This window comes from Sminthopsis crassicaudata, chromosome 4 (genome assembly GCF_048593235.1).
Source record: "Sminthopsis crassicaudata isolate SCR6 chromosome 4, ASM4859323v1, whole genome shotgun sequence".
In the NCBI taxonomy this organism is placed as follows: domain Eukaryota; kingdom Metazoa; phylum Chordata; class Mammalia; order Dasyuromorphia; family Dasyuridae; genus Sminthopsis; species Sminthopsis crassicaudata.
Genome location: NC_133620.1, coordinates 317,181,262 through 317,200,151, shown reverse-complemented (window position 1 = coordinate 317,200,151; position 18,890 = coordinate 317,181,262). Strand labels below are relative to the sequence as shown.

At 36.6% G+C, this 18,890-nt stretch overlaps 1 protein-coding gene across 2 annotated transcripts in view; it reads right to left on the bottom strand.

Annotated features, from left to right (window-relative positions):
- The window catches only part of CARD14 (caspase recruitment domain family member 14), a 93,256-nt gene that overhangs the window by 17,485 nt on the left and 56,881 nt on the right, over window positions 1–18,890 (bottom strand). For both annotated transcript variants that reach the window (XM_074260348.1, XM_074260349.1), the window contains 10 exons: window positions 13,503–13,828; window positions 10,107–10,274; window positions 8,694–8,813; window positions 8,119–8,244; window positions 7,357–7,506; window positions 6,601–6,711; window positions 5,735–5,871; window positions 5,035–5,129; window positions 2,771–2,831; window positions 2,308–2,500 (listed from right to left, as the gene is read on the bottom strand). In XM_074260348.1, the coding sequence (XP_074116449.1) occupies window positions 2,308–2,500; window positions 2,771–2,831; window positions 5,035–5,129; window positions 5,735–5,871; window positions 6,601–6,711; window positions 7,357–7,506; window positions 8,119–8,244; window positions 8,694–8,813; window positions 10,107–10,274; window positions 13,503–13,828 (1,487 nt within the window). The remainder of the gene's footprint in view (window positions 1–2,307; window positions 2,501–2,770; window positions 2,832–5,034; window positions 5,130–5,734; window positions 5,872–6,600; window positions 6,712–7,356; window positions 7,507–8,118; window positions 8,245–8,693; window positions 8,814–10,106; window positions 10,275–13,502; window positions 13,829–18,890) is intronic.

Genomic DNA, 18,890 nt, shown 5'->3' with positions numbered 1-18,890 from the left:
ATTTGTTCCTGTCATCTTAGCCAATCTGACAGGTGTGTAGTGGTATCTCAGAGTTGTCTTAATTTGCATTTCTCTGATCAATAGTGATTTGGAACACTTTCATATGAGTGGAAATAGTTTCAATTTCATCATCTGAAAATTGTCTGTTCATATCCTTTGACCATTTATCAATTGGAGAATGGCTTGATTTCTTATAAATTAGAGACAGTTCTCTATATATTTTGGAGATGAGGCCTTTATTAGATGCTCTTTTCAATAACATTACTGCTGCTGACTTTGTGACTCAAAGTCATCATCATTCAAACTCATTGGCATTCCAAACTCAGAAATTCAAGTAGTTCACAATAAAACCCATACACTACAGTTTTCAAGGGAATAAACAAGCATGTCCAGAAAAAGATGCTAAAGAACAATAGATCTCTGGAACCATATTACTCTGTCACCCAAAGGTCACATTAGACCCATATTAAGCTTTTCTTCTCAGATAACCAATTCTTTGTTTCATTATAATGGACCATCCTTTAACAAACTCCAATCCAGAGATCTTTGCTTTTATCTACTACTTGCAAAGTAGGAGTAAAGATGATATGCTTCTTAGGACCCCTGAAAATAGGTACTATCTTCTCACCCCATAATTCAACAACTGTCCCAAGTCAATGGTTATAGTAATAAGAGAAGAATAAAATAGAAGTGATAAATACAAAATTGATTTCATTTGAAATTTTAGTATGAAGGACCAAGATTAGCAGCAGTGTATCTTGTTCCCTTTGAAAAAATCTTTGCTCTTATAATCTAGTCCAATGCATCATTTTAATCTTAAAATTAGACAAGAGATAACTTTCTGCTTAACTGCTTCAGCATAAAATCATTCTTCTGTAGGGAACAGAATCTAAATTTTTCACCTTCACTTGCCAAGCTATCTTTCATCAAATCTCTCAGATTTAAAGGGTCCAGCAGAAGAAGAAACAAAAATGGAATTAAGTAATAATCTATGCAGGCAGCAAGGAAGCTCAATGGATAAGGAGGACTTGAGTTCAACTCTAGCTTCAGACAGCTATTGTTTGTGTGACTCTGGGCAAGTCACTTAACTCTGTTTCAATTTCCTTATCTATCAAAATGAGCAAAGGAAATGGCTCTTTGTCTTTGACCCCAATAGGATCAAGAAGAGCTAGACAAAGCTAAAAGTTAAACAACAAAAATAATTTATATACAGATTTCTTTAAACACAAATTTTATGATTCAATTATAACTTTTCCTTTAGTGAGTTATAAGTCTGTGTATAGTAAAGAAAGAGAGATAAGCGCGTGCATGCGCACGCGCACACACACAGAGAAAAGAGGAAGAGCCTAAAGTTTAGAAAATGCCCACAACTTCTAAATCAGCAACCACTTGGGGGACATCTTGAGGCTTTATATAAGAAATAAGCATGTACAATGGCAGAGAAGAGGAGCCATGTTAAGGAGTATAGGAGTGAAGCTAAGCACAGAACAATGTGAATAGATAACACAGATTTTCTATTGTACTACAATGAGGGATGCCCTATGGAGTTTTCAATAAAAACCAGATCCATACAGAACCATCACAGAGAGACCTAAGGAAGAAGAGCATGAATATCAGAGGAGACATTAAACTGATCTTGGGACTCAGGAAGACAGCTCATGAGACAGAGGAAAGAACCCTTCTATTTGCTTTGTTAAGGGTTTCTGTTCCTTATTGTCTCTTAAGTAAACTTATATCTTATGTTTAAGTTCCTAATTTACTCAATTCCTGCAGACTTGAGAGGATTTTTTTCAGAGAAAGATTCTTATGTTCCCAGGAGAGACACAAGTGAAGATGAAATGATCCATAGAGATTATTATTCAAAAGAGGCTCCCAAGATTGAATCTGATCCATATACCAGAGGGTAGGACCTTATTTTAGTGTTATACACATTGTGTACTTTCTATATAAATCTCTATATATGTCCATATGCCTATCTATTTAGATAGCTATATAGGCAAATAGATAGGACAAATACAAAATAAAATAGACAAACATTATTTAATGTATTGGGTTATCTATAGTACTATTTCTTCTCTATATATTAGAGCAAAGCTTCTTAAATTGTATTTTGAACCAAATATGGGGTCATATAAATGAATCTGGGGGTCATGAAATCAAGATTGATTAGCAGTAAATGTTAGATTTGTTATATATCTGGATCACATAAAATCTTCTTGGGAGAAAAGACATCACAAGAGGAAAAAGCCCTGCATTAGAGAGTCAAATTATTCACACAGTCAGGGACCAGATGGTAAACATACATACCATCATGATCTGGGTTCCAGAACGCAAAGCCATCTCATCTGCTGTAGAGCCTGGAGTGACACGGTGAATAAAGATGCCTGTATGGTTTCCACCAATGATGCTGATTTGATCCAAGAAGGAGTCCCCCTGGAAGGTCAGTGCTGTTACCTGACTCAATATTCTTAGGGCAGGACGTCGACGCACTAGAACATTGCTGAATGAAAAAAAGTATTTTTCTTCTTTGGTACAATCCCTTCCTAGATGCAAATCAAATTGTTCTCTTTAGGACCCTCTGGGCTTTAGAATTCTGCAATATCTTCCTCCAGTAAAACATTAGGTAACTTGAAGTACAATCATGTCCCTAACCCCATCTTGAAAAACACATCTTTTTTCTTGCCCTGCTAGATAGAGTATACAATCAGGAGTTCTTCCCTTTATCCTGACTCCTCAACTTCATGACAATAAAAGGGTCCTTGATACTCACCTTTCTGGGGGGAAGGAACTTGGGGAAAATGTTTTCTGCATACTTTCTGTTCCAGGAAAACCTAAATATAGGTAAGAAAAACCTTAAAATATAGAACAATATGTAAATATATAAAATATAGAACAAATAAGTAAAGACTAAACCAGGCCAAGATGAAACCTGAAAAAAGATCATAGGATTATATAACTAGACCTGGAAGGAATACCAGAGCTCAAAACAAATACTCTACCATTACAACCTTCTTTTCTCTCTTCTATATGTTTACCCAACTTGCCTTCTATCACAGGATGCCAAACCACTAGGATCAATTTCTGATGGCTTAGAATAATTGTTAATTCATATCACCCTGGAAAAATACAAATGGTACAGGTCCTTCCCCCACCTTCTTAAGCCACTGGACAATGTGGTCAGGAAGCCCAGAGAAATGAGTTCTAATTCCAGGCATAGCATTAATTAGCTTTGTTACTTTGATAAATCACTTAGCCTATTTAAACCTTTATTTCCTCTTCTGTAAAATGGGCTTGATCTTGTTTAAGGAACCCTCTAGCTTTAAAGTTTAGTGATGTATGGTTTTCTTACAAGCCTTCTAGTGTCCTTAAAAATCCAGTTTCTCTGGGCAACGGAGTTCACCAATTTGATGGTGCACTAGCACCACCTCGTGGCCATAAAGCTGAATCCCTTATAGGCAGATACTGGGGAAGAATTCCAGAAACTCCTCACTAAGTCACAGCAGATGTACCTTGGTGTGATTAGTACCAATGGTATTCTGGAAATGTTTAGCAAAGGACCACAAAAATTATAAGACTGGTCGAAAGCCCTTATTTTGAAAATGAGGAAACTTGAGATCCAGAGACTGTGATTTATTCAAGGAAATATAAGTGGCCAAGTGATTTGAACTCATGTCTGCTGCTGCTAAGTTCTACCTTTCAGGGTAAGTTTTCAAGCCTCTTAATGATAATATGCAAAACAATCATATAAATGTAAACAATTATTATTATGTTTTGGTTAAAAGTCCTGGGGCAGCTAGGTGGCGCAGTGGATAGAGCACCAGTCCTGAATTCAGGAGGACCGGAGTTCAAATGTGGTCTCAGACACTTAACACTTCCTAGCTGTGTGACCCTGGGCAAGTCACTTAACCCCAGCCTCAGAGAAAAAAAAAAGAGTCCCAAATTTCCTACGTCCTTCTGAGGACTTAAGTCCTCAAGCTTTCCCAGAATCCAAGAGAAAACATCAGTGGCATAGATTGTTAGAGCTAGAATACATAAATATTACATATATATATATATATATATATATATATATACCTATTTATATATTTTTATATAAAATATATTTATATATAAATATTAATATATTTTTATATATTATATAAAATATATAAATATTAATATATTTTTATATATTATATAAAATATATAAATATTATATATATATATATAAATCTTAAAAATCATGTAACCAAACCTTTCATTTTATAGAAGAGGAAATGGGAAGTAACTCGCTGAAGTCATATGGTTAGTAATCTGTAGGGCTAGGATTTAAATCAAGGTTGTCTGAATCCAATTTATTTCAGAAAGATAGAGAAAATAGAATTTGTTATATATATATATGTATATATATGTATACACTCACACACATACAGATCTCTCAGCCTGCTAGTGAAGCCCCCCCCAAAAAAAAGAAAGAAAAGAAAGAAAGAAAGGAAGGAAGAAAGAAGGGAAGGAAGGAAGAAAGAGAAAGAAAGAAAGAAAGAAAGAAAGAAAGAAAGAAAGAAAGAAAGAAAGAAAGAAAGAAAGAAAGAAAGAAAGTCACTATCTGTGTAACTTTGTGCAAATCACATAGTCTCTCTCCAGTTCCTTCATCTAATTGAACTAGAACAGAGCTTTTCCACTCATAATCCCTTTTCAACTAAGAAATCTTTTGTGACCCTGGATTTATAGGTATATAAAATAGATGTACAAATCAAACATTTACTGATAATAAAATCATAATTTCATGATCCCTACATACAGTTACAAGACCTCATATCAGATCCAAACCACAGATTAAGAAGTTGGAGAAAAGAGGACACCTTGAGTAGCTTCTAGGTTGAAATCTTTACTTCTATGATATAACTTAAACTATTCTAGGTTAGAGATACGGAGGGTAGCCACAAGGACCATGTCCCTGAAAGTCCTTTTTCATTACTTTCTTAATCTAAAATTGACATTATGGGAAATTGCTCAATTAACTGGGATTGATTTTTCAATAATGGTTGTACCTACCTCCCATATCTACCATCTCATAGTCCAGTTCTATGTCATCTATTTTCTCTTCTGAAGAGATGCCAAAATTTCTATCAACAAACCCCTGGGAGCTTCTATAGAGAAAAAGAAAGAGGAATCTCAAAACTTTTCTCCCCAACCCAAAAAGAATTATTATTATCATTATCATCATTATTATTATCATCTATTTAGCATGAAAAAAATTTAAAATATAGAGATCTAATAGAAATAGTCAAAATCATATGCTAAAATAACATCCCTGTCACTCTGTCTTCTACTATTTTTGTCCCAAAGATACTTTCAGTGAATCTACATGAGTTATGTCTCAATAGTTTGATTTAGTTATTTTTAAAAAGTCAATATTTTATCTACCTTATAACAGTCCAAAGAATATTAACTATAAAAGAATAATAGAATATCAGTGACTTGTTCCAGGACTATTTCTAGTGGAAGTTCATTTATTAAAAGATTAAAAGAATGGATTTATGTTATTAACATTTATATAATATTTTATTTATAAAATATTTTATATACAACAGGCCTGTGAGGTTGGTAATCTCCCTCTATACATTTCCCTGTGTTCTATCATACCTACCACCTGCTATTACCAATCTAAAGAAGACATGACTATTTTCTTCTCTTCATCTTCCTGGAAACACCAGTTCTTTCTTCTATCCAGAGATTCTCTTTATCCTCCTACCTTACAGAAATGGGGTCTTCCAGGAAGTCTTCGGTGATTCGCTTGTGGAGTGATTGCTTGCAAGGAGGCACAGGGCTACTAGAACAGAAGCTGCCCATCTGCTCCTGGTTTGAGATGGCACTCAGATTTGGCCAGTGCTACCAGGTGAGTAAGGCAGAGGATAAAGATCAATGGATTCTCTGAACATGTCAAGGAATATTTAACCTTCCTATTGCACATACACTCAGGTTATACTCATATATCAAATTACATTGATGGTCACATTTGTATTCATCCATGATCAAGTAACAACTGTATTGGAAATCAAACCTTGAATTTGTGGATGTCTCATGTATTCTGAATTCTGCATATTTTTATATAGAAACATGCATGCACTAAGAACTATATACACATGAATTTATTTTTTCCTAACCTAAATCTCTGCCTTTCCTTTATCCTCCTCTCCCTCTAGTCCAAAGCGATGTAGAACAATGGCTAAAGGACAATTCTTTGGAAGAATACTAACTTTAGTAGCACTTTCATGAGCCTCCCAACTCAACCTTTCTGTACAGTCATTGCTCTATGATAGGGCCTCATGGCAATGCTTTGCCTAACCCCATCTCTCAAAATTCCTGGATGCCATTATAACCTAACAGAGCTGGACTATCAAAGAAAGCAATTATTTATCAGTGACACAGGAGGGAAAATTATTAATGGCTTGAGGTCCTATAAACTTCCTAGAAGCCTATCAGGTGCTTGCCTAAATAGGTGAAAATTGTCCTATGTTGTTCACTAATGAAATCAGGACTGAATGGGCTTTTAATGCCTTCATATTAGAAGCAAACTCAGTTTCTGAGAAGGCAGGCAAGTGAGGAAAGATCTAGTACCTCTGTGGAGCTTAGAAGGCTGAAGTCATTGTCTTCCTGAGGATTAATGGCATGCATTCTTATGAGCTTCTGTTTTCCCAATTTTGAAGGTTCCATAACATTCTCTTTGATCTGCCAAAATATGGATTAGACAAGTTCATTGGTTTCAAGAAGATGTTTATCTTGTATGTTCTTGTAATTCTAGCCAAACTACCCCAAACTATTCTCCTCTCACCACCTTCCTGGAAATACCAGTTCTTTCTTCTTATACCTAGAGAGTCCTTCTTAGACTTTAGAGACCATCTAGTCCAGCCATCACATTTTACAATCAAGGAAACTGAGGCTCAGGACTATTAAGGAATTTATCTAAGGTTGTACAGATAAGTGCAAGAGGCTTAGAGATGACCAGGGACAACAAAAAGTAACTGGATTGTTAGATTTTAATTCCTTTGGGAAGGAATGAGGAAGAATCAAAATCTTAACTTTTTTTCTAACCTAGCTCTTTTATATCATGTGATAAACTGGTTACACATGTTATTCCAGATACAGATTAAATTTTTCATCTGTATGTGATTTACATATAATTCACATGGTGTTTATTGAAGGTAAAAATGCAGAGCTATAGTTTAGATTGGAAAAATTACACATATTTCAAGCTTCAGATTTGGCTCTTCCTCATTCCCATGTTTCCTAATCCATGATGAGCAGAGTAACTTCCCTTCCTCTTAGGACTCCAACCTTCTTCCTATTTCTCACTACAGTCAACTCTTCTCTTACCTCACTCATTGGTTCTGCCTGCACCTTTTGAAGTTGTTTCCGAAGTTCACAGACCTCATCTGTTAGCTCAAACACTTTTCTTCGAAGGGAATCTTTTTCTGTCAAGCTGTGAGAAATGTCCATCTGGGCCAGATCTCTTGCACTGTATGCCTGTGGAAGCCCAATAGATCATGAACTACCCAGAAGCAATAACCTTCTGTCCCTGAGGCAGGGATAGAAAAGACAGCTTAAGCTTGAAACAACTCCACAGGAATTAATGGCATTATAAAAGCCAAGGTATTCAGATTTCTTTTTAATTAATTTATACCATCATTTGTATTTGGGATTCAAGAACTTTTAACTCTAAGATTGGAAGATAAAACAACTCAATGCTACTTAACTTCAGATTCAACCAAATCACTTAAAATATGGAACAGATTCTCAACAAAATATTAAGGTATAAAGAAGAGTAGAGAAATCAGGATATAATAGTGGGAAAAGGAGCAAAAAAGATCCTGTTCCTTCTTGAAGGAAACTCTGTTCTATATCTCCTTTGAGATTGGTTTACTTGATCAGTTTCTCCAAATCAGAAGCAAGCCAAGATTCGAGGGGCAAGTTTTAGAACAAAAGTAGGTAGTCTCCCTACCTCAAAGTCCCCCAGGAAGAAAAGTAGTAAGCCAACCAATTTTTTCTTGTAACCCACTTCCAGGTTCTAGAAATGAAACCTGAGCATAAGACTGATGAATTCAAAGAAAAGCATTTTCTTTCATTCCCAGGAGATACCTGGTCTCGTTCCTTCTGAAGCTCCACTACTTGGCTTTGTAGGGCATTCATCTTCTCCTTGTAGATTTCAAAGTCCACCTTAATTTTTTGGAACTGAAAAAGGGTCTGCTCTTTTTCTTCCAAGTACTGAGCCAGGATAAGAAAACAAATAAGTTATTGACATCAGTAGTGGGTCTGGGTTGGGGACAGAAAAGATTAAGTAAAAGTGAAATTTTATACAGCATTACTATTCAATTTTTTAAATGCCAGAGTTGCTAATGGCTTCTCCTTTGCTTACACATTTACATTGCTTAGTTTCTTTATATATTTTCATCATGTTTATTTAATGTCTCAAAATATAGAACTTTTCTTGCCTTTCCCCAACAAACTTCCCAGCTTTTTTCTTCTCAGGAAGGAAGTGTCTCTTCCTTGTTAAGGTCACTGAATTAATTTAAGCAAACTCAACCCACAAAAACTTGGTAGACCTCTACCTAGATACAAATAGCTTGATTCCCAGTAAGTCCATCTTCCAAAATTGCCAAGGTGGACAGATTTTCTGAGAGAGCAAAGGTAGTGGAAGATAGAATGTCAGTTACCTGCTTACGTTGTTTCTCAGCAGTGACAGCTCTTTCCCTCAAGGAGTGGATGCGATCCACCAGTTCCTGCTTACTATCCAGTGCTTCATCCAAGTTCTGTTCCAAGATGTCCTTCTCTGCCTGGGACATTGAAAGGTCAGTTTGAGTTACTTCAACCTAGTAACCCAACTTTGCCCAAAGCCTATCTCTCTAGGAGCAGGGAATATTACAACAGCAAAGTCCTAAGAATGTCATTCTTTCATTCAGAACAGAAAAATAAATGTTATATAAATTAGCATAAACTTACAGCCCCAAATGTAAAAAAGAAATAAGGTATATGAAGGGAGTGTGTGTGTGTGTGTGTGTGTGTGTGTGTGTGTGTGTGTGTGTGTGTGTGTGAAAGGAGGGAAGAGAGGGAGGGTTGCTATAGTGAATAGAATGCTGTACTTGACCTGAGTTCAAATCTCACTTCTTATATTTTACAAGCTATGTGACATGTAAAGGTCACTTAATCTTTCTGAGCCTTTATTGACTCTCTAAGATTATAAATTTGGCTATAAATATATGTATAATAGGCAGGTATGTGCTACAATGAATAGAGCATGAGGACTGGAGTCAGAAAGACCTGAACTCAAATCTGGTCTTAGACAGGTATTATGTATGACTCTGGACAAGTCATTTAATTCTGTCTGCCTCAGTTTTCCATAAAATGAGCTGAGGAAGGAAATGACAAACCATTCTTTCCTAAGAAAATCCCAAATGGGGTCACAAAAAGTTGAATATGGCTGAAAACAACTGAATAACAACTTCAGAAAGCTTCATTGATTAGACCTGGAAGGGACTTTAGAGACCATCTAGTCCAGCCATCACATTTTACAATCAAGGAAACTGAGGCTCAGAACTATTAAGGAATTTATCTAAGGTTGTACAGATAATAAGTGCAAGAGTTAAGATTCTAGTCTAATTCTTCTGACTTCAGAGCCAGAGCTCTTTCTAGTGTATTTGAGTTTCATCTTGTGAAAGTTATACATAGTTTGCAATTTCCTCAGAAGAGCAAATTCCCAAACCAGTAAAATGTAAGCTCTACACACATACACACACACACACACACACACACACAGAGAGAGAGAGAGAGAGAGAGAGAGAGAGAGAGAGAGAGAGAGAGAGAGAGAGAGAGAGCTAACAAATACTTTGGGTTTAATTTTATATAGTCCAAGGGAGACAGAACAAGAACAGAATGTTGGAATATATTGAACCCAATATTCTCATGTTATCAAGTAAAGAATAGTAATTCTAACTTTCTCTATCATTTGTGATATGGGGACCCTACATAAAATGTTCCCATATGCCAAGAGTTTCATACCCTAACATGTTTCATACTCTAGGCTGCCCATGACAATATTTAACCAACCCTGGTGGTTGGATTCTACTCACCAGGCTGAAGGTCAGACACTTAAGCTTCTCATTCTCCTCCTTGAGCCGACTGACCTCTCCTTCTTGGAGTTCCAAGTCATTGCTGATTTTCAGAACTCTCTCTCTAGACTCACGCTCACAGGAGGACGTCATCTGAACACGCTGCAGCTCCTGCTTCATTAGATACAACTGTCCAAGATGAAGAAGTATAGAGATTCAAACCTTGGTCTCTACAATAGAATGCACTAGTCATAGATAACTACATGGTAAGCTCTAGAGTCCTTACCACTCACCTTAGGGGGAAAAAAAACAGTTTTTCAACTAGACTAGAAGTACTTTGTATTGTTTATTCTTCTTTAATAATGATTGTTATAAAATTCAGGAGTGTTTATTCTTCTTCAATAATGATAGTTATAAAATTCAAGAGTGTTCCCATCACAGATATCTCAAAATCTTTTTAGGAGTGTTAACTAATGGATAGTTTCAATCCTCTATGAAAAGGGCAGGGTATTATTTGTTTTGTTTTATAATGAAGCATAAAAATAATGCAAGTAGACATGAGACCACTGTTAACACAATCCATGAAGAGCATGCCAATTCATTCTATTCATCTACCCCCTGATTACCAACCTTCAGTATTACAATAAATTATGTCAGACACCACTTAATGGCCCCCATCTCAAGAAATTATTTTAAAGGGGATCAGAATAATATATTAACTTGAAAGCCACTTCTGATTATAGGATGTTGTTCAGTTATTCAATTGTGCCTGACTCTTTGTGACCTCCCATGGACTATACTGTCCATGGAATTTTCTTGGCAAAGATACTAAAGTAAATTGCAATTTCTTTTTTCCAGTGGATTATGGCAAATAGAGATTAAGTGACTTTCTCAGGATCACATAACTAGTAAGTATCTGAGGATGGATTTGAATTCATAATTTGAAATGATAATACATTGCCTATTTTATTTTTTTATTAAAGCTTTTTATTTACAAAACATATGGATAGGTAATTTTTCCAACATTGACCCTTGCAAAACTTTTGTTCCAAATTTTCCCCTCTTTCCCCCCACCCCCTCCCCTAGCTGGCAGGTAATCCAATACTTATTAAATATATCAAAATACATGTTAAATCTAATATATGTATACATATTTATGCAGTTATCTTGTTACACAAGAAAAATCAGATCATGAAGGAAAAAAAAAAAGAAAAACTGAGAAAGAAAACAAAAATGCAAGCAAATAACAACAGAGAGAGTGAGAATGCTATCTTGTATTCCACACTGTTCCCATGGTTCTCTCTCTGGGTGTAGATGGCTCTCTTCATCACTGCACAAGTAGAACTGGTTTGAATCTCATTGTTGAAGAGAGCCATGTCTATCAAAATTGATCATCATATAGTCTTGCTGTTGCTGTGTATAATAATCTCCTGGTTCTGATCATTTCACTTAGCATCAGTTCATGTAGGTCTCTCTAAGCCTCTCTAAAATCATCCTGCTGGTCGTTTCTTACAGAACAATAATATTCCATAACATATGCCATAATTTATCCAGCCATTCTCCAACTGATGGCCTTTCATTCAGTTTCTAGTTTCTTGCCACTACACAGAGAGCTGCCACAAACATTCTTGCACATACTTTCCCTTCCTTAAGATCTCTTTGGGATACAATCCCTGTAGAAACACTGCTGGATCAAAGGGTATGCACAATTTGACAACTTTTTGAACATAGTTCCAAATTGCTCTCCAGAATGGTTGGATTCACTCACAGTTCCAACAACAATGTATCAGTGTCCCAGTTTTCTCACATCCCCTCCAACATTGGTCATTATCTTTTCCTGTCATCTTAGCCAATATGACAAGTGTGTAGTGGTATCTCAGAGTTGTCTTAATTTGCATTTATCTGATCAAGAGTGATTTGGAGTACCTTTTCATGTGCCTAAAAATAATTTCATTTTCTTCATCTGAAAATTTTCTGTTCATATCCTTTAACCATTTATCAATTGGAGAATTGTTTGAACTATTATAAGTTTGAGTCAATTCTCTCTATATTTTAGAAATGAGGGATCCTTTGGATGTAAAAATGTTTTTCTAGTTTATTGCTTCCCTTCTAATCTTGTTTGCATTAGTTTTGTTTATGCAAAAACCTTTTTAGTTTAATATAATCAAAATTACTTTGTGATCAATAATGATCTCTAATTCTTCTTTGGTCACAAATTCCTTTCTCCCCCACAAATCTGAGAGGTAAACTATCCTATGTTCTCCTAATTTATTTATAATATCATTCTTTATGTCTAGATCACAAATCCATTTTGACCCGATCTTGGAATACAGTGTTAAGTGTGGGTCTATGCCTATTTTCTGCCATACTCATTTCTAATTTTCTCAACATACACTGCCTATTTTATTCAAACCTGGAAATAAGTACCAGTCACATATAATTTATAGTGAATGTTTAATCAAATGGAAATTTGCATCATCTAATTTGTAGACATTAGCCTGGTGTACTGACATTTGCATTAAGATAAAATTAAAGTAACTTCTCAGAAAACTGAGAAGATTTCTGCTATGTTAAGCTTCCAGAAAGTGAGATTAGGGATATATATATATATATATCCTGGGCATCTGCCCTCATCAGGAAAGTGGAAGGATTGAATAAGATTGTTAAGAAGCAGATTATTAAATTGGTGTTAGAGACTAAATTACCTTGGACCAAATGTTTTCCTGTTGCTTTGTTAAAGAATTAGAACTGTTCCTAGAAGTGATGTGGGTCTTTCCCCTTATGAGGTGCTGTTTGGTTTACTTTTATTTGGAAGGAAAAAGGGAAAGACCCTCTTTTGAAAGAAAGGATAAGTTTTTAAGGAATTATATACTGGCAGTGTCCTCATCTCTTTTAGCCCTTAAGAAGCAATGATTGGCTCAGACAATACCTTTGGAGTTTGCAGTTCCAGCATTTAAGTAGCTAATAGGTAAAGTGTGTTATGGGGTCAATATTTAGTCACTGTGTAGATTAGAACTCACTAGCTAATGGGAGAAAAGGTCAAAGAGTGGGGCTTCTGGTCCATAAATCTTGTGTTTTGCAGTTTGTGCTTTGCCCAGGACATCTTGTCTGTTAAAAGTTGCTCTTTCTCGTGAGATCTTAATAAATCCCCTTTTGCTTTTTCTTTCTTTGAGAGTCTCTCATTCAATGAGAGTTTTAATGGTCACCACTGCCCCACACCCGTGTCTAGTATTTAACTTTCTGGGCTACGCTGACAACTTATGCCTAGGGTAAAAGATCTGTCACCCTTAGTTCCTAAATCCAAGAAGATGGGATTGTGAGTATACCAGTGACTGATAGAAATTCCAGAAGAGAGAACAACATTATGTAAAAAAAAAACCAACAAACCACAAAATAAGAGCTGTTGTCCCTCCTCACCTCCTCTTGCAGACTCCTGCAGCGGGTGATGGCCAGGTCCTTGTCTTGCAGAGCACTGGTATAACGCATAGACAAGTTATACATCTCATCCTTCAGCTTCAGCACCTGATGGAACTGAGTGCTGACTTCCCTCTTCATGCGGTTATGCTCCGCTTCCTTGTCCCTTAGGTTTTTATTCTGGGCTCCCAGTTTATGCAGATGTTCTTTTAGCTTATAACAATGCTGCTGCAGTGCCTGGCTTCTCAGCTTCTCCTGGGACAGCTCCTGCTGGAGGGTGTTGATAGCCCCAGCTAGGCATTCAGTCAGCTTGGAAGTATCAATGAGGCCTAAGAGGAAAGTCACTGAGTGGGTTGGAGTCCTCCTTCTAGGACTTTGGGATCCCCATGTGATTCCCTCCATGCTCTGCCCCTGCTATTTTCTTCTTCAAGCTAATCTCTGGCTGAAACCCTACATAAATCCAGGGCTTCAGCACAAGCATTCAATTCCCTTTATCCCCTCTGATCTTCCACCTGTTCCCGACCACTTTCTATGTCTATTGTTATTCTTGCTTATCTCATGGGATCACTGGACAGTGTTTAGAGCTAGAGCAGAGCACTAGGTCATTCTGCTATCTTCTCGTGTGTGATGCCTTCTTTCCTGGGAAACCTCTATGCTATCAAGCCCAACCCCCAGAAGAGGGAGAGGTCCTCTAGGATATTCCCATAGGTATCCATGGTAACTTCTTCTTATCTTTTTTTTTTTTTTTTTTTTTTTTTTTTGCTGTGGCTCCCAAGGAGATAAGAATGGACACTTCTAGTGTCTCCTCCCCTCAACTTTCTACAAGGGAAACTTTAATTACAGCCAGGAGGGGAAGGAGAAAGTTGGGGCAAGAGGCAGGGTTTACTCTCCTCAGTGAGAAGGGGTTCTAAGGTAGAATTGTATATTTATATTCTCCTAAATATTATTAGTCTAAGGGATACAATTTTTAGATTCAAGCTAAACTGATTGTTATTTTTTATTAGGAGAAGAAAGGATTAAAGTTCTATATCCAAGGGCTTTGAAACTCAAGTTACACATGATACTGCTTTCCCTGGTTCTCCTCTTGTCAATCTGACCATTTTTCTGCCTCCTTTGCTGGCTATTCATCCATGTCATATCTACTAATCATGGGTGTCCCTAAAACACTCCTCTGCACTCTATTCTCTTTTCTCTCTCTTCTCTCATTTGGTAACCTTAGCAGCTCCCATGGGCACAATTACCATCTCTTTTAGATGATTCCTAGTTTTATATATCTAGTCCTAATCTCTCTCCTAAGTTCCATTCCCATAAAACCAACTGCCTATTGAACATTTCAAACTGAATGTCCACCAAGCATCTTAAACACATACTCAAAATAGAATTAATTATCTTTCCTTCCCCCTTTCCAACTTTCCTATTATTGTTGAGGGCACCATCAACCTCATAATCACCTATACTCACAAACTCTGTCATTCGTCCTCAACTTCTCACTCTCACTCATCTCATATATCCAGTCTATTGATAAATCTTGTTTTTACTTTCACAACATCTCCTATATGTGTCCTTCTTCCTTCATTCATGGGACCCCAATCCTAGTTCAGACCTTATTGACTCTTTCTTGGCCTATTCAATAACCTATTAATTGTCCTCCCTGTCTCAAGTTTCTCTCCACTGCAGTGCATCCTCCACTCATTTACCGAAGTGATTTTCCAAAAGCATACGCCTATTCATGTCATCTCCTCTCCTCAACAAACACCAGTAACCCCTTGTTACCTCCAGAATCAAATATAAGGACCTCTAGCATTTAAAGCTCTTCATTACCTTGTCTCTTCCTATGTGTTCTTATTACTTCTCTCCATTCTAAAATCCAATGACATACTAACTCTTGTTATGTTTACCTTCACAATATCTCTCATATGTGTTCTTTTTTCTGTATTTACAGGCAGGAAGGGAACAAGTATTTATCAGATGTCTATTAAGTATCAAACACTACTATTAATGTACTAAGGACTTTACAGATATTATCTCATTTGATTTTCACAACCCTGGGAAGTAGATACTCTTGTTATCCCTATTTCAGAGTTAAGAAAACTGAGAAAGAGTGCAGTTAAATGATTTTCCCAGGGTCACCCAGTTAGCAAGAGTACAAAAGTCAAATTTGAATCTAGTTTCCTGATCTTAGACTCAGCATCTACCCTCATTAGAATATGAACTCTCTTAGTGAATTAATGGAATAGGTTAGGTTCACAAAACACAATAGTCAATGACTATAGTAATTTAGTGTTTGATAAACCTAAAGACATCGGCTTCTTGGATAAGAACTCATTATTTGACAAAAATTGCTGGGAAAATTGGAAAATAATATGGCAGAAATTAGGCATTGATCAACATCTAACACTTATATCAAGATAAGATTGAAATGGTTTTATGATTTAAATATAAAGAGTGATACTATAAGCAAATTAGGAGAACAAGGGATAGTCTATCTCTCAGACCTGTGGAAAAGAAAGGAATTTATGGCCAAAGAAGAATTAGAGAACATTAGGAAATGTAAAATGGATAATTGTGATTATATTAAATTAAAAAGGTTTTGTACAGACAAAACCAATGCAAACAAGATTAGAAGGGAAACAGAAAGCTGGGGGGGGGGAAGAGAATGTATACCCAGTGTTTCTGATAAAGGCTTAATTTCTAAAATTAATAGAGAATTGACTCAAATTTATAAGAATACAAGCCACTCTCCAATTGATAAATGGTCAATGCATATGAACAGACAATTTTCAGATGAAGAAATTAAAGCTCTTTCTAGAATATGAAAAAAATGCTCTAAATCATTATTGATTAAAGAAATGCAAATTAAGATCACTCTGAGGTGATCTTCACACCTCTCAGGTTGGCTAAGATGATAATGATAAATGTTGGAAGAGATGTGGAAAAATTAGAACACTAATACATTATTGCTAGAGTTGTGAACTGATCCAGACATTCTGGAGAGCAATTTGGAACTAAAGATTCTCAAAGGGGTATCAAACTATAATAGTTTGATGTGACCCTTTGATACAGCAGAGTCTCTACAATATCTATGTCCCAAAGAGATCATAAAAAAGAGAAAAGGGGACTTCTGGGCCAAGATGGCGGAGAGGAGACACATAGCTGCTTGAGCTCCGCATTTTCTCTCAGAATTTACTTCATGACAAGCCTTGGAATTAATGCTTGACCAGAAAAGAAACCCACCAATAATCACCAACAGAAGACATCCTTGAAATTTGCTAGAAAAGGTCTGTGTTTGCTTGGGGGAGGGGACGAACAGACTGGGAGCAGGCTGAGGGCAAGCAGCCAAAGCAAGGCAGGCAGCTCACATAGCTCAGACCTGAGGGGGAAGAGGTTCTATCTCTTCCATTTCTGCAAAACGATCTTTACCCCAGTGTGGATATTCTGCTGGGCAGAAAGCCAGGAACAGCAGAGAAGGTGTAAACACTGGAGGTAAAGAAAAAAACCCCAGAAAGCTAGTGTCTCTGGGGATCCGGCCACCCCCACCCCCACCCGGAGTGACTCAGTGTGTTTTTAGAGCCTCAGAGTGCAGATGCAGTGAGCAGCCATCACTGTCCTATTAGTGCCTAGCTGCTGTCTCCCACAGTCTGTAGAATAAGCCCAGTAACACCATCCAGCCCCATCCCCCCCCAAACAGACCAATTGTTTCTCTTGTCAATTTGTTTTCTTTGATTCCCACTCTGACAAAATGAACAAAAAATTTAAAAGGGCTCTAACCATTGACAGCTTCTGTATGAATAGAGAGCAGACTTAAAACCCTGAGGAGACTAAAAGCAGACTGTCTGCAGAGGAATGCCCTAAGAGGGATATGATCTGCTCCTCAATACACAAAACTCTCATAGAGGAAATCAAAAAGGCTCTCACAAGAGAGCTAGAAGAGAAATGGGAAAAGGAAAGGGAAGCTTGGCAAGAGAGTCTGGAGAAGTCATCCAGAATGGATAAAGAGATCAAATCATTGAGAAATAAAATTAGTGAGTTGGAAAAAGAAAACAGCTCTCAAAAAATAAAACTGATGAAATGGACAAAAATTCCATAGAAGATAAAAACTCAATTCGACAATTACAAAAAGATACAAAAAAAGTGAGTGAAGAAAATACATCATTGAAAATTAGAATTGAACAAGTAGAAATGAATGACTCAAGGAGAAACCAAGAAGTAGTCAAGCAAAACCAGAAAAACGAAACAATTGAAAAGAATGTCAAGTACTTTATTGGAAAGACAACAGACCTGCAAAACAGATCCAGGAGAGACAATTTGAGAATAATCAGACTCCCTGAAAAATGTGAGGAAAAAAAGATCCTGGACACTATTTTCCAGGAAATTATCAAAGAGAATTGCCCAGATATTTTAGAAACAGAGGGTAAAATAGACATTGAAAAAATTCATCAATTACCTACTGAAAGGGACCCTAAAATCAAAATGCCAAAAAATATAGTGGCCAAGTTCAAGAACCATCAGACAAAGGAAAAAATATTGGAAGCTGCTAGAAAAAAGCAATTCAGACATGGAGGAGCCACAATAAAGATAACCCAGGATCTAGCAGCATCCACATTAAAGGAATGAAGGGCCTGGAATATGATATTCCGAAAGGCTAAGGAACTTGTTATGCAGCCAAGAATAACTTACTCAGCAAAAATGAGCATCCTTTTCCAGGGATGAAGATGGACATTTAACAAAATAAATGAATTCCATCTATTCTTGATAAAAAAACAAAACAAAACAAAACAAAACAAAACAAAAAACAGATCTACACAAAATGTTTGATCTTCAAATACAGAACTCAAGAGATTTCTAAAAAGGTAAAAAGAAATCTTGAGAACTATATTTCTGCCATAAAGATATGTAAAGAACACATGTATAATTTGTCCTAGAAACCAGAGGTGGAAAGGAAATTATATCATAAAAAAGGGTAAAGTGGTGGTACTACATCTCATGAAGAGAGAAAGAAAGGAGGGGGATGAGCATAGTGTGTATCAATACATCTTCGATTTGTGGTGAAATTTCTTCATTGAAAAGTGGGAGGGAAAAAGTAAGCTAAGGGGAAGGGAATACAGAAATTATGAGGAAAAGGGGTAAAATAGGAATAAGAACTTTAAGGTGGGGGAGGGATACTAAAAAGGGAGGGCTGTGAAAAGCAAGTGGTGCTCACAAGTGTAATACTGGGGAGGAGGGTAAGAGGGAAGGAAAGGAGAAAAGCATAAGCAGAGGTTAACAGGATGGCAAGCAATATAGAATTAGTCATTCTAACCATAAATGTGAATGGGGTAAACTTCCCCATACAGAGGAAGCAGTTAGCATACTGGATTAAAAGCCAGAATCCTACTATATGTTGTTTACAGG